Below are 20681 nucleotides of genomic sequence, written 5' to 3' on the forward strand. Positions count from 1 at the left end.
AGTAGTTTATCATTGGAATACAGATCAAATTAACATAGATTTATTTTCTTTTTCCAGTTGGCATCAGTGTCCTATTGAGGTTCCTTGGGACTTCACAAGCAAAACAAGCAAAATTCAGGCATACCCTAAAGTAAAACATCAATTGCTGGGATCCACGGTTTCTCTAAGCTCTTATATTCCAACTCATTTGGAAGAGAGACTGTCAGAGGTTATCTGCCATCCACACACCAGGATCTGGAAGGGGAGACTGACTGTCACCAGGAACAGCCCTTGGGAATGCCCTTTTCAAGGCTTCAGATACCAACAATTTAAAAGGAAAAATAAACTGCCACTCCCCTTGCTCTGTACAGGAGAGAAAGAAAAACAAATTGTAGTTGATAAGAAGATTAGCGGGTGTTCCAGGGACAGGGACTGGGAGATAATCGCAAGACAGAAAATCTACCTAATGGGACCGTGCCAATGCAACTCAACTAATAACTGCAGACATTGCTTCCCTTAACTTTCAAACGGCAGCTCGATTATTGAAAAAAATCAATTTCTTGCATATTTTTCTCACATTATCTGATAAAATCCAGTAAGGAAAACCCAAGAAGAGTAAGCATTTTGCTTCCTAAGCTCTGCATCGAGAGAGATTCTTGAGAAAAGCTCTCTCTCGAGAGCTGCAGTCCCCCAGTCCCCCACCATTGAGACAATGGGAGAAGACGCAACAAAAATAAGGATTAGAATGCCACAGTGCCAGCAGACGAAGGTGGATTCCGTGCCTTCCAAGGATGCAAACTGCATTACAGGAATGGTTTCATTTTAATCCTTTTCCAAAAGGTCAATGCCCCTGTTCTCCGGGGCTGGGGGAGCCGAGCTGAGACACTGCTGGTCTCCCTCTGTGCCAAACCCTGGCACTGGCAAACCCTGGATCACACGGACACCAGGTTTTGGAATAAAACCACAGATAATGTTTTCCGAGCTGGTATCTCATAGCACATGTCCATAAGCAGAGGGATGTGCATGGCAGCCGAATTTGCCTCGAGTGTAAGGGAGGAAGTGACCTACAGCTGGAGGAGTTTCCAAACAGGTGGAAGGGACTGGATGTGACACCAGCAGCCAGGACAGTCCCCACCATCAAGGCAATGCCAAGGAAGCTGAGCTGGGATGAGCTCCACACCCTCGGAGCAGCTCCACCACCCTTCCTACGAGGGAACCTCTGCACAAGTTCTTCTACAGTTATCAGCATGTTCCCTTGATTTACAGAAATTTAAGACAAGGGTTGGTGCAAAGTAAGAGGAATACTGTTCCTCAGTAGCAGTCAAACAAGTAGAAATCACGGACTACACCAGCTCCACACAGCACATATTAAAAATATCCAAACCCAGCTTAATGCCCATTAGGAATTATCGCCAGCTCAAGGCTTTGGATTTTTGCATCACACTAAGGTACATGTTCTGTTTAACCAAGCTAGCCAAAATTTACTGTAAACTCTCAAATCAAGCCATTCACAAGCAGCCACAAGCCTGTTCTTTATCTCTCCCTAAATAACCCAGAACCTACACAAGATAGATGCAGCTGTTTTGCATTTCCAAACAACACCGAGGCGTAGATTATTAAACCCTATTTACGTGTCTGGAGCTCAGCACATACTTTGCCCCTTGTTTTGATGTTTCCCTCTAATACACAGGTTATAGCATCAAGTTTTTAAAATAGCAAGATTTTCCCCTACTCATCTTGTTGTTCAGAGAGCTGAATTACACGAGTGTTTGGTTTTAGGGACAAAGCTGGAATTTCCCCCCTGCAATTATTTATATATATACAAATGCAGTATATATTTCATATAGACAAAAGTTATATATATATATATTCATATATGTATACGTCTGTTTATATATGTATAAGGGTGTGCATATATATATATATATGTATATAGATATTTATACATATAGGCATCTAAGCCTTTTCTATGTGAAATGCACAACCTTTACACTCGGCTGAAGCATCTCCCCCGAAAGCCAAGGTACCAGTTCCAACCCGAAGATTTACTTCGGATCCATCAATAAACAAATGGATTCGTTTAACCGAGGCTTTTCTCTATGACATTGCCTTTTAACACTCTTCCAGACTCATCTGAAGCTCGCCGCTCCTGCGCCCGTGCCAAGAATGCCGAGGTCACTTCCCAAAAAAAAACCCAGCCCCGAGCATCCCGATGAGACTGAGCTCCCGGCCAGGTGAGAGGCCTGAGGGATGAGGCTTTCCCGAGAACACGGGGAAAACGCGAACCCTCCGCCGCGGGAAGGACTCGGGGAGGCCGGACAAGGTGGAGTGGGTTCCACACCCGCCGAGACACCCTGAACCCCGCTTATCTCCCGCCGGCGCAGCAGGTACCCCTGGGGGAGGCCCAGCCGCCCGCACACACGCCCCGACATCCCGCACACACCTCTATGTATCCGGCGAGCGCGGCCGCGGGCCCGAGGAGCACCAGGAGCAGCAGGAGCACGGAACCCATCGCCGCCGCCATCACCCGCCGCCGCCCGAGCGCGACTGCGGCCGCAGCGCCCCCGCGGGGCCCCGCCTCGCCACGCCCCGCCCCCGCGCCGACTGACAGCCACAGCAGCCAATCGCCGCGCAGCGCTCCGGAGAGACCCCGCCCACGGGGTAAATGGGACGGAGGCCCGCCCCGGCGCCGCTGGTAGCCAATGGGAGGAGGAGAGGAGAGGGCGGGGCCGCCCCGGCAGGAAATGGCGGCCGGAGCTGAGGGGAACCCTGAGGGGAAACGTCGCGGGATGTGAGCGGGCCGCGTCACCGCCGGCACCCTGCCTTTGTCACCCCAGGCTGCCACAGACATTAACCCGAAAAGGCCGTGGGCTGTATGGGAGTCTGTGGACTGAACACTGCCCAGCACTGCTGTGAGCGAGGGGGCTCTGGGGTAGGAAAAGCCAAGGGACGAGTTTTCCTCATCTAGAAAGAAAACGACAAGGTTTCCCACTCAAAAAACCAGCTCTACATCCCCTCCTGGTTCCTTAAAGCCCTTGACCCATGGTGTGAGCAGCAGGTTCCCAGCCCTTCTTGGTTCACAATGATACAGTTGTGCTTTTATGTACATATATATATTCTTAAAATACAACTATTGAATAATAATCATCAATTTCTTCATCCTGCTGCCAACACTGGATGCTCACCAGGCACTACCTGGAAGAGAAGACAACACGTGCTGCCAACCTCTGTAAACACAGCAAAACATAAACTTTTATTAAACAACAGACACATATTTACCATCTCCAGTTTGTGCAGCCATGGGTGTGACACAGCTGTGCCTTTCCTTTCAACTAGAGCACGGCACTGGTTGCTTCCAGTGCAGATGTTCTGCCACTGTTGATGCCGCTATTTAAAGGCACATTTCTGGCTTAAAAACCAAGGGGACTTGTGCCAGATTTGCATTGAGGCTATTTGAATTTCACCACATTACTTATAAACAGAAATTTAAAATAAGCCTTTTGGGAACAAATCAGAGCTACCAACAGAAGCTGCTGATACCACAGTCCTTCCACGTTGGTGCAGAACAATTATTATCCCCTTTTTAGTACTTTATTTAGTTTTCCCAATAGAAATGTACATCAATCAGATCAGGCATGACAAATGCCCACATTGAAGATGCAACCGCTAAAAGATCCCACTGGTTTGAAGAACATAACACCTTGAAAAATCTGATGTAAACCAATATATTTTAGGGTGGGTTTTTTAAGCACAAATAAACAGTGAACTCATAAGAATTAAGTTAGAAAAGCAGTATAATGGAATCACACAGTGGATTGGGTTGGAAAAGCTCATCTTGTTCCACCCCCCTGCCATGGGCAGGGACACCTTCCACCAGACCAGGATAGACTATCCTATAGATTCTATAGAATCTATGCCTTTTTGTATGAAGATATGTGAGGTGCTAATATAGGATGGAAAAAGACCATAGTACAAAATGTCACATAGTTATAAAACCTTTCCATTTGCAGCTTCCATGTTCTTTGGTGTCTCTTCCAAGTGCTATTTTCTGAAATAGGAATATTGCCAAAATGTTGCAAATGGGGCAAATCTATGATGGATCAATAAGCCCAGTTTTAATTAAAACAGCTGACCAGTCCACTGGTCATTTATTATAGTCTCTTTCTCACACAATTTGAAAACTCTTATATCTCTTTTACTGCATTCCTCTGGCATATTTAATTTCCTTTTCCACTTGGCCAAATTCAGTTGAAAAATTAAGTAACAAGTTGTTTTTGAAAACTGACACATTTAATGTAAATATTTTATTGTGTAAAATAAATACATGAGTAAATAACAAGACATTCTGAGTAAGGCTTTTCCCTTGTTTGAGAAAAGGAGGGATTTTTCTTCCTTCTCAGATAAAAATGTACAAGTTCTTTATAAATCTTTGGATAGCAGCTTTCATTGGAGGTTGAATTAATATACTTTTAATATTTACATAGTGCTTGGTGAGTATTAATTCACGTTCACAACCCTGAGTGAGACAGCCCTGATTCCAAATGTTATCCTATAACACATTCCCTGTCATACAGAGATCAGTCCTCCCAGGACTAAAAGGCCCCAGAAAAAAAAAGGTTTAAGCCACCAGATCTTGTTCATTCCTTGGTGATGCAACTAAATTCATACGACTGCAGGAGGGGAGGGAGGGAGATGGAGATACAGCAAGATGCAAATGGCATTCCAGCAGCTGGGAAAAAATACCCAACGGCCTTCAGCATGGAAAGGCTTTAGAAAAGACTGTTTTCAGATGACTGCTGTCAACATGGGAGAAAGGGTTACTGCAGGTGTGCTGGCACTCTCAATGGTTGTGGTTAATTCAGTGTACAGATCTCTTCCAGGTGAGCACTGGTACTTGTCTCTTGCCTGTGACAACAGCACCAGTTTGAATCAATGCTGCAGCATTCCCTAGAACACCCTTCCTGCTGTTAACTTTCCAAGAATCCCATTTTACACGCTTGTTCCCGTTAGCACTTGCAAGACCACGACTGTGTAAACAAAAAGAGCATATTTATGATTGCAAAAATGTGCTCTGAGAGGGTAATATTAAACTCTAGATAAAAGGAGCAAACAGAAGTCATAGAGAAATGTATTTGGTATACCATTGAAGTCTCTGGGAGCAGCAACTTTAGCAAACTGATGAGATCCTGCCAATACCTGGAGAACGAGTTCAGAGAAGTAAGAAAGTTTTCAAATAGTCTCAACATTCTCTTAAACTCCACAAAAAAAAAAAATCATAAAATCAATCTAGCCTGTGAATTGTAATATTATACAGCTCTTTTAATTAAAAATCTTCACTGAAGATTTAAATGGAAGATCCTATCATTTGCATTAGCTCTGTGTGCCAGTATGTGCAAGGAAGAGCTGGCAGAGGTAGAGTTCAGTCAGTCTGGGTTTTAGGAGGTAGAATGCAAACTAAAGTTAGAAAACTACTACAGCATGTGGTGGGATTTAGTAAAGAACTCCTTTTTACTTATTATTGGAGTACTGCAATCATACAATATTATTACTGCTGGACATAATTCAGCAATATAAGAAATACTAAACAGCGCTTCTAGAAAAAATACAGTATACAACTTGCACAAATTATACACGATTAACTGCCCCAACTCTTGGAAAAAAACCTCTGCCTGTCACCAGGGCTGTGTGAGGGGCACAAAGCAGTGCAAAACTGTTATTAGCCAACTAAAACATGATCAACATCCAGCTATGTAAGTTCCTGTAGGAAATAATACTTCTCCAAATCCAGAAATAACATCAGAAGGTTGCCAACATGCTCTGGAATCGGACATCTATATTTGGCTGCAACATTTCTGTGTGGAAGTCCAGGGTGCCTGCAGTTTTGCTGCCCAGCCTTCCATCTGTGACTCAAAGGACAACACGCTGGGGACAAGGCGTAGGAAGTTCAGCAGCAGTGAGATGGAGGCAACTGCAGGAGAAATTTGCTTTAAGATATACAGAGAGGAGGAAGATGTTCCACAGAAAGAGGGCAACAAAAAAGGCACAGAGAGCTTCCAGGCCTTGAGAGATAACACAAGGCAGACAGGAGCTTAGAAACAGAAAGGTGATTTCTATGGGAATACAGTGAAGTTTAGGAAACTGAAAGGCTGGAAAATAAATAAGAACAGATGCATTGCAAGTGGAGTCATACTATAAAAACAGCGATAAATAATAATTGCAGGAATAATTGCAGATGTGAGGAGAAGCAGCACAAGAATCTGTGAAAAGGAAGTGACACAGTAAATCGTGGTGGACAACAAGCCTTTCTATTTCTGCTCAAAAACATCTTCAAAAAGGCTTGGCAGGGAAGGGAGAAAATCTGCCCTTCATTGTATCTATGAACCCTTAACTCTATGGCCATTTTCCCACTGCTCTGTTCCATGCCTGAAACAGTGCCATTAATTTGGCCTCCACACAGGTGGGCTGAGATGTTTCAAGTGGGTAGACATGAAGAGCAGTTTGTGCTGTGTTCATCTCTAGCAGCACAATCCTTGTCTACAACATGTAACGCACTGCTAAGGAAACAATCCTGGCATAAATCCCCACTCTCCTGGAACTACAAACTTCAAAATAACCCTTCATTTAGGTTTGGAGATATTACTGCTTTGCTGAAGCACCAGCACAGGAAAAAGGTGGCATTGCATTGGAAAATGAAAAATACATTAATCCAGGATGGTTAAGGCCAGCACAACAAGAGCATGGCTGCTAAAGGAAGCTGCTGCTTCTTCAACACCCTGCACATGAATCTCAGCGTCCAGAAAATGTGCCAAAGTCTATGATTTCCTCACATTTCTAGATGCAGGGCAAAACCAGTGATCATGGTGAATTTAACTGTTTTCCTGAAGACTACCCAAGGCAAAAGCAGTGTCTGAGAGACATAAGGAGTCCATTTTGGGATAGAGTTGCACATCTGTAGGATTCACTATCCAGGAAATGAAATTACCTGTGATATATAATTCAATAGAGTAATGAGCCTACACTCAGACTGAGGATCCCAAATGCAGAAATAGCAGAGTCTAACCTCCTTTTTAGCTAATACACAAACTGGGAATTTATGCTGCTCATTATCTCTCTCCAGATGGATCTGAGGCTTTGGGCACTGGCAGGATCTCAAGGCAGAGCAAAGCCTGATGCTTCTCCAAGGAGCTGAACACAAACACTGACCCTGACACAGGGAACTCAAAAAACTGAAGGTCTAAAGGTCTACAAATAAAGGCACAGTGAAGACACTGGGGGCAGAGAGGAAGGAGAGGCTGCATTGCAGAAAATATGCAGTAAACTCTCAGCCTCTTGCATTGTAATATCTTCCTGCAATGGCATCCTGTCTTCTTTATTTCTTCTAGGCCACCTGTGAAGACGAAGTGACATTTAATCTCTGAAGTTTGCAGGATCAGTCGTTCATGTATCAAGGCAACCAAACCACTCCAGGTTAAATAAGCTGAGCACCACAGTTGTGGTAGGAAAGCCATCTGAAAACTTAAAGAGAAAAAAAAAAATCCCACAATTAAAAAGAATCCACCACCAACTGAGCATATTTTCCACAGATATTGGCTCATTATGGTGCTGAGATTCCTTTTGTTGTCCTTGGATGTTCCTTCCCTCTCCCCTCATCTGCTTGCCTGTCTCAGTCTCATTTCAGCAGTGTGAAAGGTGGTTCATTTTATAGAGGTCTTCTATGAAAGATGAAAATTCAAATATGTTATAATTAGCTGCAGTTCCACATAAGTCAGTATTATTGCAGCTTTTATATTAGATCTTAATTTGTCCCACAAAGGTGTGTGTCAAATATTACAGCAGAATGATTAATGACATCAGACATAATGGAAGGATTAAGCGTTGATGCAGGAGAGTTGCTCAAGAGGAACAATTTTAACTTCTTTTCACTCATAATTTATTTTTGTCCTCTACTGTAAAAGAAACCTGAAATTGAAAATAAAAATGGCTTGTGTTACTGGCAAGCAAAAGAAGAGATCTGATTCATGATTGAACTCTTCATTTAGTATTCATTGGTAGATTAAAAGCCAAATCATCTTAACAAATGGCACAGCAACGAAAAACATGGAATACAAAAACCTCAGGACTTCTGCTGAATAAACGTGGAATCATTTGCAGCAGCTTTGAAGATAAGTGCAATTCAACAGTAAAAAAATCTACCCCTCCCTCCACAATCAGGTCTGATTCAGTGCCTGCTCCATCAGGCATCATGGAGTAACCTGTGCTAACAAGCTCTTTCATGGCACACCAAAGTCACCTTTTATTTCTCCCCATCACTTGTTTGAGTAGTTACTCAGTTTGCAACCAACAGGGTGTGTGAGGAAGGAACTGATGACACAGGAACAGGCAAAAAGGAATTTAAAATGTCTAGGAGACACATCATGCCTGATGATGCAAATTACTGGGAACTGTAGATTTCCATCAGCTGCACGATACCTTTAAGTGCTTATTTTTCTGGTCCACTTAGAAGCAAAATAACTCCAAAAATCCCCTCCTTACTCACTTTAATCCAGTATCAGCACAGAAAGCTGCAGTTTGCATCATTCTATTTAAACAAATATTAAGACATTTCCTGTTACAATCACCCTTAGGAGCCTCACAGCTCCCAACCACCCAGTCATTCTTCTTATTTCAACACAGGAATATTTACTTTAGGTTCTGGAAATGCACACCCTGGAGACGGAGGAGTTGTGCTCCAGGAGCCACAGGGACCTGCAGCTTTGCCCTCCAGCACTGTCACCTTTGGGAAGCAACCGAGGGGCCTTGTCTAATCAGCAGCTCGGTCCTCAACGGAGAGTTAGGGGGGGAAAAAAATACAAAAATAAAAATCAGTGGGATACTCAAAGTTACAGTCACAGGAACTCATACCTCTAAACTCACTCTACAAGTTTTTTATTCCAATGCCCCAAACACAGACAGGGCTCTCCAGCACTATTGATTTATAAACTCATTCAAGAGAGAGGCTTCGTATTGTGCTCCAGGGTTTTTATAACCTTTGAAACAGAGTTCTTTGGAGGGGCCACAAGAAAATGAGACGTAGCAGTGCTTTGGCAGTTTTAAACTCCTACAGCAGCAAGAAGTTGGGATAGAGGTTCTGTGGTTATAAGAAATAGAGAAATACATGTATTTGAAGTCAGTGTCAGGTGAATAAAGGCAAAGAGCAGAACACAGCTGAAAGGAACTGGGCCATGTGAGGAGAAGATGAATCCCAGTGTCTCCAAGGGAAGGAGTAGGCTGCCTACAACTTCCACCCCAGACCTATGGCCCGAGGCGGAGCACAGCCCCCTCAGTTCTTCTCCTCAATCATATTTTCTCAGAAGATGAGTCAGCTCCTGAGAGATCTCTAAAAAAAAAAAAAAAAATCCCCATCCTGTAACTTTCCAACAGTCTTTTCTCATGTCTTGCAAAGGGCTGAATTCAAAGTTGCTCCCTTTATTTTACAACTTTATTTTACTGTGATTTCCCCTCACACACAGGAAGAGAGAACAGCCTGTGCTCTCCCCTCCCAGCTCACCAAGGCTTGAAGATCCCTTTTCCCCCACAACATTAAAGACATTTTGCCCTACAATAATGAAAAACACCATTTTGCAGGAGAGCTTCATAATGATATCAGCATATGCAGCATTTTCTGAAGCAAATTACAAGGATTCCTCCAAGTCTATTCCTCCAAGTCTAGGCTTTTCTTGTCCTAGTCACTTGGTTGACTCCCCAAGGTCTCCACCAAGATGCAGCTCATTGGTTAAGTTATATAAAAGGAGCCTTAAGCAGAGCACTCTATTGAGGTTTGAGTTTTCCCTTTAAAATGCAAATGGCTGGTAGTTAATTCCCTTTTGGGATTTAAGAGCTGAATTTAAAATGGGAAATGATGATACAAAAATATACTTCAGAAAGCATTGCAGTGTGAGTAATGAAACCTTCGCCACGTGAATGCAGATTCTTGGGGTCAGCAGACATCTTCATTTATCTGCATTTTAATAGTTTCCCTCAAAACTGCTTTTGGCTAAGTTTTTCCTCAACATATTACCTGGTGCAGTCTCAGTGGACTACAAAGAAGGCAAAATTTGACTGCATTTTCTATTTTTTAAAATCTCCTAGATCAGCACATTTAAATACATCAATATTCCATTGTGTATGATAAATATCTCCCTCTTGTCTCTTCAAAAGTCTAATGAGACCTTTTCCATACTTCCTGAAAATACAGCTGGACCACAGACCCATTTGCCAGCTCCTTTTTTTACGGAGAAGGCTAAAAAGCAATCCAAAAGAAGTGTCTGCTTAGCAAAGATGTTAAATCAATATTCTCTTCCTGACTGCCAAAGGAATGTCTTCCATCTCCCTTTCTTTTTCATAATTACGAGTTTACTTCTAAAGGGGGGAATAAGCATATATAATTATGTCCTTAGCTCAATTTATGCTTAAACACATGCATAGACACACAGACACAGCCTGCAACCTTAGAGGGACCTGTGGGATGCAAGTGCTCTAATCTGCATTTAAAATTCAGAGTGCTCCACTCCATGAATGATCAGACCTTAAGTAACTCAACTGGATTCCTTCTATTTGTTCTGTCTTCTGGAAAATATATCTTTACGTAACCCTTCAAAAGAATCATTTCTGTGCACAGGGACACTGGCACAAATACATACACCAGTTTTCGTAAACCTTATCCCAGCAAAGGATGGAACTGTGCTGGCATGAGAGGAAAACTACAGTTCACAACAGGGAACTGCAAAGTTCCTGGCCTGTTTTTAGAAGGGCCTAAACCTGGGTCTGAATGAAAAACTAGAAATTATTTGTATTTGGTGCACTTCCTTTAGCACATGGGTGCAGAGCTGAAGCTGTGGCCAGAGGGTGAAATGAGAGCAGCCCTGAGCCAGGTGTCCCCCCTGGCCAACACCACGTGCTGATCCAGCATCATCTGGATCATCCAGCATGAGCACAGGGTAGATCCCTTGGCAGTGTCAGTAATTAAATACCTGCACCACCTCAAAACCTAAAAACCAGGGACTTAACACAAGTCTTATTTCAAGCTTTCCCTCCACCTATACAAGAATATATCAAATAGTCAAATTTTTCCTTTTTGCCCTTCTTTGGTTTCCATGTTTTTCTGCACATTGCAAACTGTCCAAGTTCTCCAGGCTCTGTTCTCTCTTTTTTTTTTTTCTTGTAGGCTGACTTCAATCGAACCCCAGATCTGAAACTCCCCACACAACCAACAAAGAGCGTAATTCAGAATGTTAAATTTGAGAAGTCACAATAAGAGCTGTGCAATGATACTGTGATATCACTCCCAGAGCACTGTTACTCCATTGTGAATGAAAACAGCATGTGGCATAGGGCAGGAAATCAGTTACCAAAGGAGTATCCAAGAAGTACAGCAATGAAAAATAAGATTTAAATGAGTTTATGGCTATGTAAGTTGTTCTATTTGTTGGGAAGATGTTTCTTTAAAATCAGAGAAGGAAAAATATTGCACTTGTTAAGTCTTTTTTCCACCTTTAACTCCAGTGTTTGCTAATAGCTTTTCAACAATTGCATAATTCACTATTGAGCATTTCATGGTGAGAGAAGCCAGCAGTCTGTACAGCACAGGGCTCTTTCATTCCTCTTTATTTCCTATTTCTGTTATCAACCAACATGTCAGCTGTGAAAGAAAACCTGGTGAAAGACTGTGAAAAGAGATAAACTCCCAGCAGGTGTCACAGAAATACTGGATTGGCTTTTAGTCTTAATTATACCTTCAGTGGGGTTTCCTGTGTTGCAGTTGCTCTATACTAAACAAAAGAGTATTATTTTAACAATTTTTTTCTACAGTTTCTGCAATCACTATAAAGAGAAAGTGAACAGGTGAAAATAAAACTAGGTAAGAGATGGAAAAAGGGCAAACAGGCATTATCAGCACGTGTCCTGGAAGTTCTGCAGGAAATTAATGAGGAAAGGGAAGAGAAGGGGTGCTAGAATGTGGAATTCAGTATAAAGATGAACACAGAAGATCACAGAGTGGCTTGGGTTGGAAGAGACCTCAAAGATCATCTCACTCCACCCCCTGCCATGGGCAGGGACACCTCCCACTAGCCCAGGTTACTCCAGGCCCCATCCACCTGGCCTTGGACACTTCCAGGGATGGGGCAGCCACAGCTTCTCTGGGCATTTATAGCCTTTTGCAGTTGAGGAGAACCATGATGATGTGAAGCTGCTCAGTCAACTTTTAGGCTATTTTTGGGTGAAACAGAACTCACCAGGGAGATGAATTCAGCCTTATCAAGCTCATCTGAGGAGTGAAAAATGACCTTGTCATCTTAGGCCTGTTCCTGGCCTTTGCCTTCCTAAATACCTCAGCAACTATAAGAATAACTTTCAAGAGAATCTTACCACAGTGGTGAAAAGGTATTTCAGTGTAAAAAGTGGCTACTGAGGGGCTGGGCCTTTTGCAGCTGGCAAATCTCTTAATCAGAATTATTCAAAATTGGCTTTAAGAAATGCCCTTGTTATTACTGTGCTCCTCTATTATTCAGGCAAATTCACCGAGCAGCAAATTTTTGAGTATTTTGAAAATCAGGGGTCAAAATCTGGGATCCTTTGATAAAACCGAAGAGCCCAGATCCAACCTAAGCTCCCACTGGAGCGTATTGGCTTTATCGACAGTCTTTCCAAGCAAAGGGAGTGTAGAGCCCTGGGAAATACCAATTCTACGCTATCAGCAAAACCCTTGAAACAAATCTCCAGAGGGATCCCTGCAAAAGGAAGGCAGAAAACCTGCCATGATGCAGGAGACAGGAACACTCAGCTGGAACTGCAGCAAACCCTTTATTGTGAGCTGTAACCTCATGCACAGGCAAGCAAACCCAGAATTTTTCCACTGTGTGCAGGCTGGGGTTACAGGAGTTCAAAGCAACAGTTGAACAATTCCATAACAGAAATGCAAAGTGGTGGCATAACTTTACCGTGTAAATCCACTGCTTTGAAGAAACCACCTTTGTTTTGGGTCAGGCTGGCCAGGTGCCTGGGCACACCTGGAATATAGAACGTTTGAGTGCACCTGGATAACATCACATGAGCTGTAAGAATGAGGATTATTTCCTGCATGAAAAAAAAAAAAGAAAGAAAAAAAATGAGACTAGTTTGAAATAATTGGGTTAAGTTCTGTTCACTGAAAGGTTCGGGGGAAGCAGACATGGTTTTTCATCACAGCCTCCGGGATCCACATCCTTCCTCTGGTGCTGTTTGCCTGAAGCACAGCAGAGGGTCTGCCAGAATTCCCTGCTCTGGGCAGCTCTTTTCCCCTGAGCAGCACATTTTTCTGTTTTTCCTGTGTGTGTGGCAGCAGGAGTCTCTCATCTGGAGCCATCTCTGCACCAGGGCAGAAGCTGTGGCTCCACTCAATGGCTGTGCGAGGTGACATCCTTGGGGGTTGTCAGCTGCACAGATAAGGCAGCACCAACTCCCTGGCAAATCCTGGCACTTACTCCATTTGATTCCTTCTCTTCTCCTCAAATACTTGTTTTCCAAGGCATTCAGGTATCTGTCCCTATTGTGGGTGGAATACACTTACCTTCCAACTCAGTTAAGTTTGAAAACATTCCCTCCCTTAAACTAATCATCCCCTGAAGCAAACGTTTCTTTTCTACCCAGACAACTCCCCGTGGAAGGACACATCCAACTGCAAAAATATTTTGAATGCAATCCAAAATGACATCTAACTCAATCCAGCCCTGGTGCCTGCTCACCTAGGAGACCCCAGACTCCAAGGTGGTGGCAGCGGTGCAACACCAACCACCTGGCAAATGGTGTTTTTCTTCCACTTAAACTCCAAATCCCAGAATGCTGTGGAAAAATTTCACCCGTGCTTTTCTTTTTAAAAATCTAACTTTCAACATGCTATGATAAAAAATTAAGGGAAGACTTGAAAACACAGTAAATAAAGGTTTAAAATTAAGAAAAAAATAAAGAATGCAACTATAATTCTACTTTTTTTAAAGTCTTTTTTTGCACCAGTCCTATAAGCCATTAATAAATAGGGTAGCAATACAAATACTAAACTTAGGACAAACTCAAATTGTAAGTTTACAGAGAAAGCAAAGCAAAACAACTTTGACAAGAACCCAAGGCTGCAAGCAAAGCTCTCCCTGCAGCACTTGGGAACACTGCAGGACCTGCCAGAGCCCTGGGACCACTAATAAATCCTGAGCAGCTTCACCTGGGCTCTCAAGCCACAGGCCCAGGAGTCCTATTTAAGCCCAGCTCAGGGACCTCATGCCTCGTCTGAGCAATACCGGTGGAGTGCTTGATTTCAGCCTGGGGTTGATTCTAACTGGTTACAGCCCTTGACTTTGTCCTGTTGCTCTGGCATTGGAAAGTTGCTGTTGGATTTTGTCTAATTTTTATCACTAAATTGTAGACTGATGCTAGTTCTGACCTCAGCCCTGCCTCATTCTCTTGAACTTGCCTCAGAACCTGGATTTCTAAACATCCCTGCTGCCATCTCCAGATGAGTCTTAGTCACCTCCTTTAGGTACTGAAGGATGAGACTGTGATTGGTGAATATTTCCACGAGCTTAGAGATGCAGGTTTTTGGGTAAGAGCTGAAGACATCCCAGAGGACATTTTTTGCACTTAAAAATTTGTTCTCTGTAAAAGCCCTGTTGTCCATGTGGAGCAGAGGAGCTGGTCAGACAGCTGAGAATGAGGAATTTTTGGACAGGAGAAGATGAAAGAAATGTGGTTTGTTTCTGACAAAACAAACGATGGGAGGACGTACCTGTCTATGAACACATCAGGAGAGTAAACACTGGGGCAAGGATGGAGACCCTCTTTAAACTGCATGCAAATGTTGGCACAAGAACAAGCAAGTAGAATAAGCTTTGGAAAAAACCCAACCTTGTCTTCAGTGATGTTTTTAGTCTCTTGTTCAAGGCTGCAAGTATAAAAGCCTCAGATTCTCTCGAGAAATCCTGCTCAGGTTATTCACTGTGGTGTCTGTGATGGAGAGGAGGTGGTGGCTTGGAAACTCCTTTGCCAACTCCTCCATCCATGAGAAGGTCAGACTTCTAATTTCTAACTCCTGGGGAAGAAGGAAGACTGAGCATCTGAAAGATAAGTATTTTTATCCTTATACATACTGAAAAAGGACACAGAGTTTTCCCAGCTAGGCAACTTACTTTTGGCTGCTCTATAAAAAGGCAAGATAAACAGAGTATGGGGTTGGTACATGTACTAAATTACATCATAAAGTAGGATTTTTTTTCTTTTAAAGAAAACATGGTAGATGTTTAGACAGCAGCCACAAGTTATCACTAAACTTGTTTCTATGTTGCTTCCTTTATTTATCTACCAAATTCAGAAGCAGGAGGACTATCTCTGAAGATCCCTTCTTTCCCAACAAAGGCAGGGTAAGGCTGATTCTGTCATATAATCATCACTTTTTTTTTTTTTTTAGAAATGCAATTGAAGGGATACGTTTCAAGTTCTTTCCCAGTGCTGGAGACAGGGAAACCTAGAAAAATCAAAAATACTTTTAAATCCTGTAAATTTTAAAGCCAGCCTGTTAAATTTTAAGCCAGTTTCCTGGCTTAATTTTGTGCCTTTTTATATTTCCCATTAAATATTAGGGGGTAAATGCTACTTGGGTGGGTACAGATCAGGCAAAGAGCGAATAGTGAATGTATGGGATGAAATGCCTTAGCTAATGGTATGTTTTTCATTCAGAATAAAGTCTTTACACTGATTTTTCTCTTTTAAAAGATATCAATATAATGTAATACAGGAGTAATTTTAGTGGAGAATATCCAACCTTCATATAAGTTTCTGGCAAACTCTGAAATATCTGAGTTGCCTGAGTCATTCCAGCCTATTTAATGGAGAGGAAACCCAAACAGGCTCTGTGTTTATTTTGCAGTTAATTTCCTATTAACGGCAGTTCTACACAGCCAGAGCTGGGCAGTGAATTCACTTGAACTCAAGAGGGAAATCCCCTTTCCAGCCTCAGCAGCTCCCTGTGATCCCATGTAAAACCTCAAGAATTTCCAAAAGAATTTATTCCTGGGTATAGCAGACCAAGGGCAAGCAGTTCAAATAAATCCACCCTGGATTTTGTGCCAAACCAACCATTATAGCTAATCTTGCAGAATAATTATTTCTGGACAATCATATTCAACACTACAAGAGGTTTGTGGGGAAGTTACAAAATAAAATTAAAAGTTCCCATGTTGACCCTAACTTCAGTATGTCACTGTGCCACCTCAGATACCCAACTATAGCAGCATAATTTAAATATGTGGGACAAGGACTAAAGGGATTCCTTTAGAGTGGTGCTGGAAGGGTTTTAAGGCTGATGGTGGTTGAAGTCCATTCCCAGAGAAATGTGTGCACTAAATCACCAGGAATCCCAATAAAGAGAAGCTGACCTGGATTTGAAGTTGAACTACATCTGTCCAGTGAGATTTCTGGGAAGTGCTTCAAGAAATAACAAGTCTGGCAATGCAGAGGAGAACTGGGCTGCACTGGAATTCTGAACTGGGTTGACTGGGACCACAACCTGCTGCCTGTAGAAGGGCTGGGGCTGCACAGGAGCAGCAAGGACAAGAAGGAAAAATCTTGTTCTCACCTAGCAGAAGCTTGTGAAGAGGCAGTTTTTACATCCAAACCTGTGAAATGCTCAACTCCTGGTTGATTTTTATCTTCCCTAAACACTGAGATTTTGAGGCCCCATCATGAGCAGCAGCAGCCTCCATAAATATTGTTAGAATGGAGTCAAAGAGATATTGGAGTGCGAGTGGCAAAGTATTTTCCCTGCAGGCATTTTGGCAGCCAGAACTCACTTTTCCCATCCCTACACCCCAACAGGGCTTTGCTAAATAGATTTTCAGTGAACTGAAAAGCTCTCTTTTCCTGAAACTTGCTGCATCTTTTACCCAGTGAAGATTAAGGGGGGTGATGAGAGTTGTTTCCTGGCTTATTTCTGTGTTGCTTTATATTTATTAATAAACACTGCGGGATGTGACTACAGAGAGCCGATAGTGAATGTGTGGGATGAGATGGTATGCTTTTCATTTAAAATAAAATCACTTAAAATGTTGATCATTAGGTGTTAAAACACTGACCCCAAACTTCCCTTAGTCAAACCTTTTCTTGCAGTTAAAGGGATTAATTCAGCATGTTAAAAAACAAAATACTAATTTTTTAGGGGCAAAATGATCCTGAGAACCAAACTAAGATAACTTTGCTGTACTTCCATGTGTTTTACATGAGGACACTTTAATTAAATTTATTGTGGCTTGCTCTAAACTAGTGAATTCACATCATTCCCTTAATGTTTTGTATTCTCTGTGCAGGATGAAAAGTAATTCCATTTCAGTTGCATTATAATTTAGCAGGTTTTAACAGACACAGGGAGAGAGCTGAAGTTTTTCCATCTCCTAGATTGGGGTTTTAAATCACAGCCAGCTGCTGACTCGCACAAGGGGAGGGAGGTGGGTGCCACAATCCATAGCCCAATTCTGTGTGCAGTTTAATTTGGGAATCTGGGCCTAAGTACCTACTTGTCATGCACAGATGGAGGCTGGGAGGTCACCAGGGCCAGTGAGGCAGTGGCTGCTTCTATAACTCAAGTGAATTTATAGCACTTGAGCATTTTTCTTTGTCATGTTTTAATCTATGTGCTCCTCAAAATGAGATTATGTCATGGAGAAAAATCCAATAACCCTGACAAAACCTGAAACAAAGGGGGATAGATGGGACAAGAAAAATATTTCTAGAGGGTTTAGGGAGTTTAGGGTTTAGAGCTTTAGGGAGTGTGGTCAAGGTGTGGGAGGCTTGTTTTTAAGGCAGAGACTTGAGAGTGGTTTTAGTGGGTGAAGGGAAAGGGTGAGGAAGTCCAAGTGAAAGAGGGCAAATTGATATTAATGAATAAATTAAATGGGGTGGGGTTGCAATTTGCTTTTCTATCCAGAATGAGGGAGAAAACAGCCAGTGGGAAACAGTGGAAAATGAGCCTTGGAGTGGCCAGGGGGAGAGACAGAAGAGGCAGGATGGGAGGAGGTGCCAAAGCACCAAATGAGGTGGTGCAGGGATGGAGATGTGGATCTGCTGAGCCAGGACATGAGGGGGAGAAGGAGAATTTGGTGGTGGGTCCCAGCACTGCTCCAGACCAGGGGTGGTTTCATGTATTTCATGAAGATTAGAAATAAATAAATAAACCTCCTGTGAGGGCTCCTCTCTCTGCCAGCAAAGAAAACAAAGCCTGTGCTGGAGCACCAGCAACAACACATGGAACATGGGAATTACAATGGGCATTACATCAGAGCCCAGAGACTGCAGGGGATGAATCAGAGCAGCATCTGCAGCCACTGGAAACTTGCACTGATTTGGCTCAGAGGGGAAAACAACCTGTGGGATAGCATTCAGTATGAGCCAGCAAATCTTCAAAATGTTAGGGAGGCTCTTGGAAACCCCAAATAAAAATATAACGCTGAAAACACTGACTTATTAAAAAAGTAATACATGTACCTGTTAAGACTGATGAAAAATAAAGCAGTTTTGTTTGGTCTTATGTATTACTATTAGCTCTCCTAATGTTTCAATGTGGTAAAATGAAATCAAAACTGATTTTATAGGACAGAGGAGTAAATCGACTCCATAACTGCCATAATTCAAATTAAGACAACTGCCCAGAGGCATAAAAAGGTATTGTGAAAGGGGAAAAAGCCCCCCGAAAGCTTCTAAATTAAGCTAATTCTGCTCATTTCAGGTTTGAGACCTGTATCTAACATTTTAAGGTCAAGTTCCTAAGCGCAGGTTAGAAAATTTGCATCTCTGGGGTGTTTTCTTTAAATTTTGATTGCTCATGGAAGGGCTGGGTCAGTACAACAGAGGATGATTTCAATATGCACCTGCAGCCCTTAATTTAAAATACTAGTCCAGGCTTTAAAAAGACAGACCTAATGGAAAATTAGACTTAATTGCACCAAGATCAGACTTTCTTGCTTTTCTCCCAGGGCAGAGAATGAGCAGAACCAGTTCTGTAAAAGCAGTGACTCATTTCTAATCCAAATTTCCCCTTTCCGTGCTCCTGGGTTTGGGTCAGTTGCCCGCAATGGGCCATTGCAGGATCTGTGGCTGCCCACGCTGCAGAGAACAGTGGTTTTGTGCACACAAAGTTCATGGAGCCATTTGGAATAAACTTAAAAGGTCCTAAACACAGAGATTGTCTTGTTTAAGAAATATCTACTCAGCTACCAGATCAAAAAGCTTCCCAAGTGTGTGAAAAAATTTAAATTATAGCTCCAGTTAGGGCCCTGTGAGGCAGAAGAAGCCCTTTTTGGGGGCATTTCCTCATCCTCGACAGATATTAATAGCTCGTGCCTCAGCTTTTAAGTGAAATTCTGGTGAAACCTGCTGGTTTTGACACTATTTTAGGTAATTGTAGTACCAGGGGCTGCCAGATCGGGCTGACGGCGTGTGGAGCATGGCGGCCTGGAGCTCAGGAGAGCTGTGGGGAGGTCACCTCATTATCCAGAGAGGAGAGGGGATGGACGTCCTGTCCTGGAAAATTTGGGAATGGGGGATGGGTTGTGGGGGAATCGCCCCTCGGCCCTCCCCGCCGCCAGGGGGCGCCCCGTGCTGCCCCGCCCCGCCAGCAGGGGGCGCTGCCCGCGGCCCCCACATCGCCTCCACAGCAGGGGGCGGAGCACCGCGATGAAAGCCGCGTCCTGATTGGCGGAGATATCTCCGGCGGGGATGAGAGCGGCGCCCTGATTGGCCGTGCGCAGCCGCAGGGGGGAGCGAAAGCGCGGGCCGGGGTCCCGTCCCGTCCCCTCCCCGCGGGCCCCGGTCCTCTACTCCCCTGTACCTGTACCTGTACCTGTACCTGTACCTGTACCTGTACCTGTACCCCCACCCCTCCACCCCTACCCCCAGCCCCCTGACCTGGGTACTCCGAGCCCTCCCTGGAGCAGTTTTGTGCCCCATCGTGGCGGGCGGAGACGCTTCAGCCAATCAGCGCGCGGCGCCACGGCCTGTTGCCAGGCAGATTATGCTAATGAGGCCCGGGCGGCCGCCCCCCCTCCCGCTCTGCAGCTACCATTGTGAGGTGAGGACAGGTGGGGGGGTTCGGGGCCGCCGCGGGGCCGGCGGCGGCGGCCGGGGCACGGCGCCCGCACGGGACCCCCTCAGGTAACGCGATGGGACGGTCCGGGAGGGCAGCGCGGCCCAGGGACGCCGCGGGGACTCGCCGGGGGTTTTGGACTTGTTGTTTTAGTCGCACCCAAGATGGCGCCCGGAGCTGGCGGTGCGGGGCCGGGATAAACCGTTGGCTCCCGCCAGTGGGGGGGGGGGCACGGCGCACTCATTCCCCCTCCCCCCCCCCCCCCCCCGGGGGGGGACCGGCCCCCCCCCCCCCCCCCCGGGGGGGGGGGGGCGCCCGCCCCCTTTTTTTCCCCCCCCCCCCCCGGCACTGCGGGGGTCTCATCCCTCCACCACTGCTCTGGGCCGCTCGCTCTGCGGTTAGCACGGCTCCCCTGCCCTGCGCTGCCGGCCCGTGCCCCCCGCGCTGCCCGTGCTCTGGCCAGCGGCCCGCGTCCCCCCCGGGCCCGCAGTGGTCGGGACCGGCTGACCGCCGGGCGCCCTCCCGGGGGGCCGATGGCGGAGGCCCTCAGGCGGGGCCGGGGGGGGGG

The 20681-nt window shown here is 44.5% G+C and overlaps 2 protein-coding genes and 1 long non-coding RNA gene across 12 annotated transcripts in view; 1 reads left to right on the forward strand and 2 right to left on the reverse strand.

The window, feature by feature from the left end:
- APLP2 (amyloid beta precursor like protein 2) overlaps positions 1-2527 on the reverse strand; it is a 45968-nt gene extending 43441 nt beyond the window's left edge. For all 7 annotated transcript variants that reach the window (XM_027655463.1, XM_027655460.1, XM_027655462.1 and 4 more), the window contains exon 1: positions 2423-2527. In XM_027655463.1, the coding sequence (XP_027511264.1) occupies positions 2423-2503 (81 nt within the window). In that variant the 5' untranslated portion in view covers positions 2504-2527. The remainder of the gene's footprint in view (positions 1-2422) is intronic.
- Positions 2528-12181: 9654 nt separating this feature from the next.
- On the reverse strand, positions 12182-20157 carry LOC113952870. 2 transcript variants are annotated; one of them, XR_003529687.1, is made up of 3 exons: positions 20090-20157; positions 13790-13890; positions 12182-13092 (listed from the first exon to the last, which is right to left on the reverse strand). It is a non-coding gene; the product is annotated as an uncharacterized LOC113952870 (long non-coding RNA). The 2 variants fall into 2 exon arrangements; XR_003529686.1 differs by lacking the exons at positions 13790-13890; positions 20090-20157 and adding exons at positions 19439-19551; positions 19936-20000.
- Positions 19985-20681, forward strand: part of PRDM10 (PR/SET domain 10) — a 44139-nt gene continuing 43442 nt past the window's right edge. The window contains exon 1 of one of the 3 annotated variants that reach the window (XM_027655367.1): positions 19985-20098. The gene's annotated coding sequence lies outside the window, so the exon portion shown is untranslated. Of the gene's footprint in view, positions 20182-20489; positions 20511-20681 lie in introns of those variants that run through there. The other 2 variants (XM_027655369.1, XM_027655370.1) reach the window with 2 other exon arrangements.

This window comes from Corapipo altera, unplaced genomic scaffold (genome assembly GCF_003945725.1).
Source record: "Corapipo altera isolate COAL_440 unplaced genomic scaffold, ASM394572v1 71, whole genome shotgun sequence".
Lineage (NCBI taxonomy): Eukaryota > Metazoa > Chordata > Aves > Passeriformes > Pipridae > Corapipo > Corapipo altera.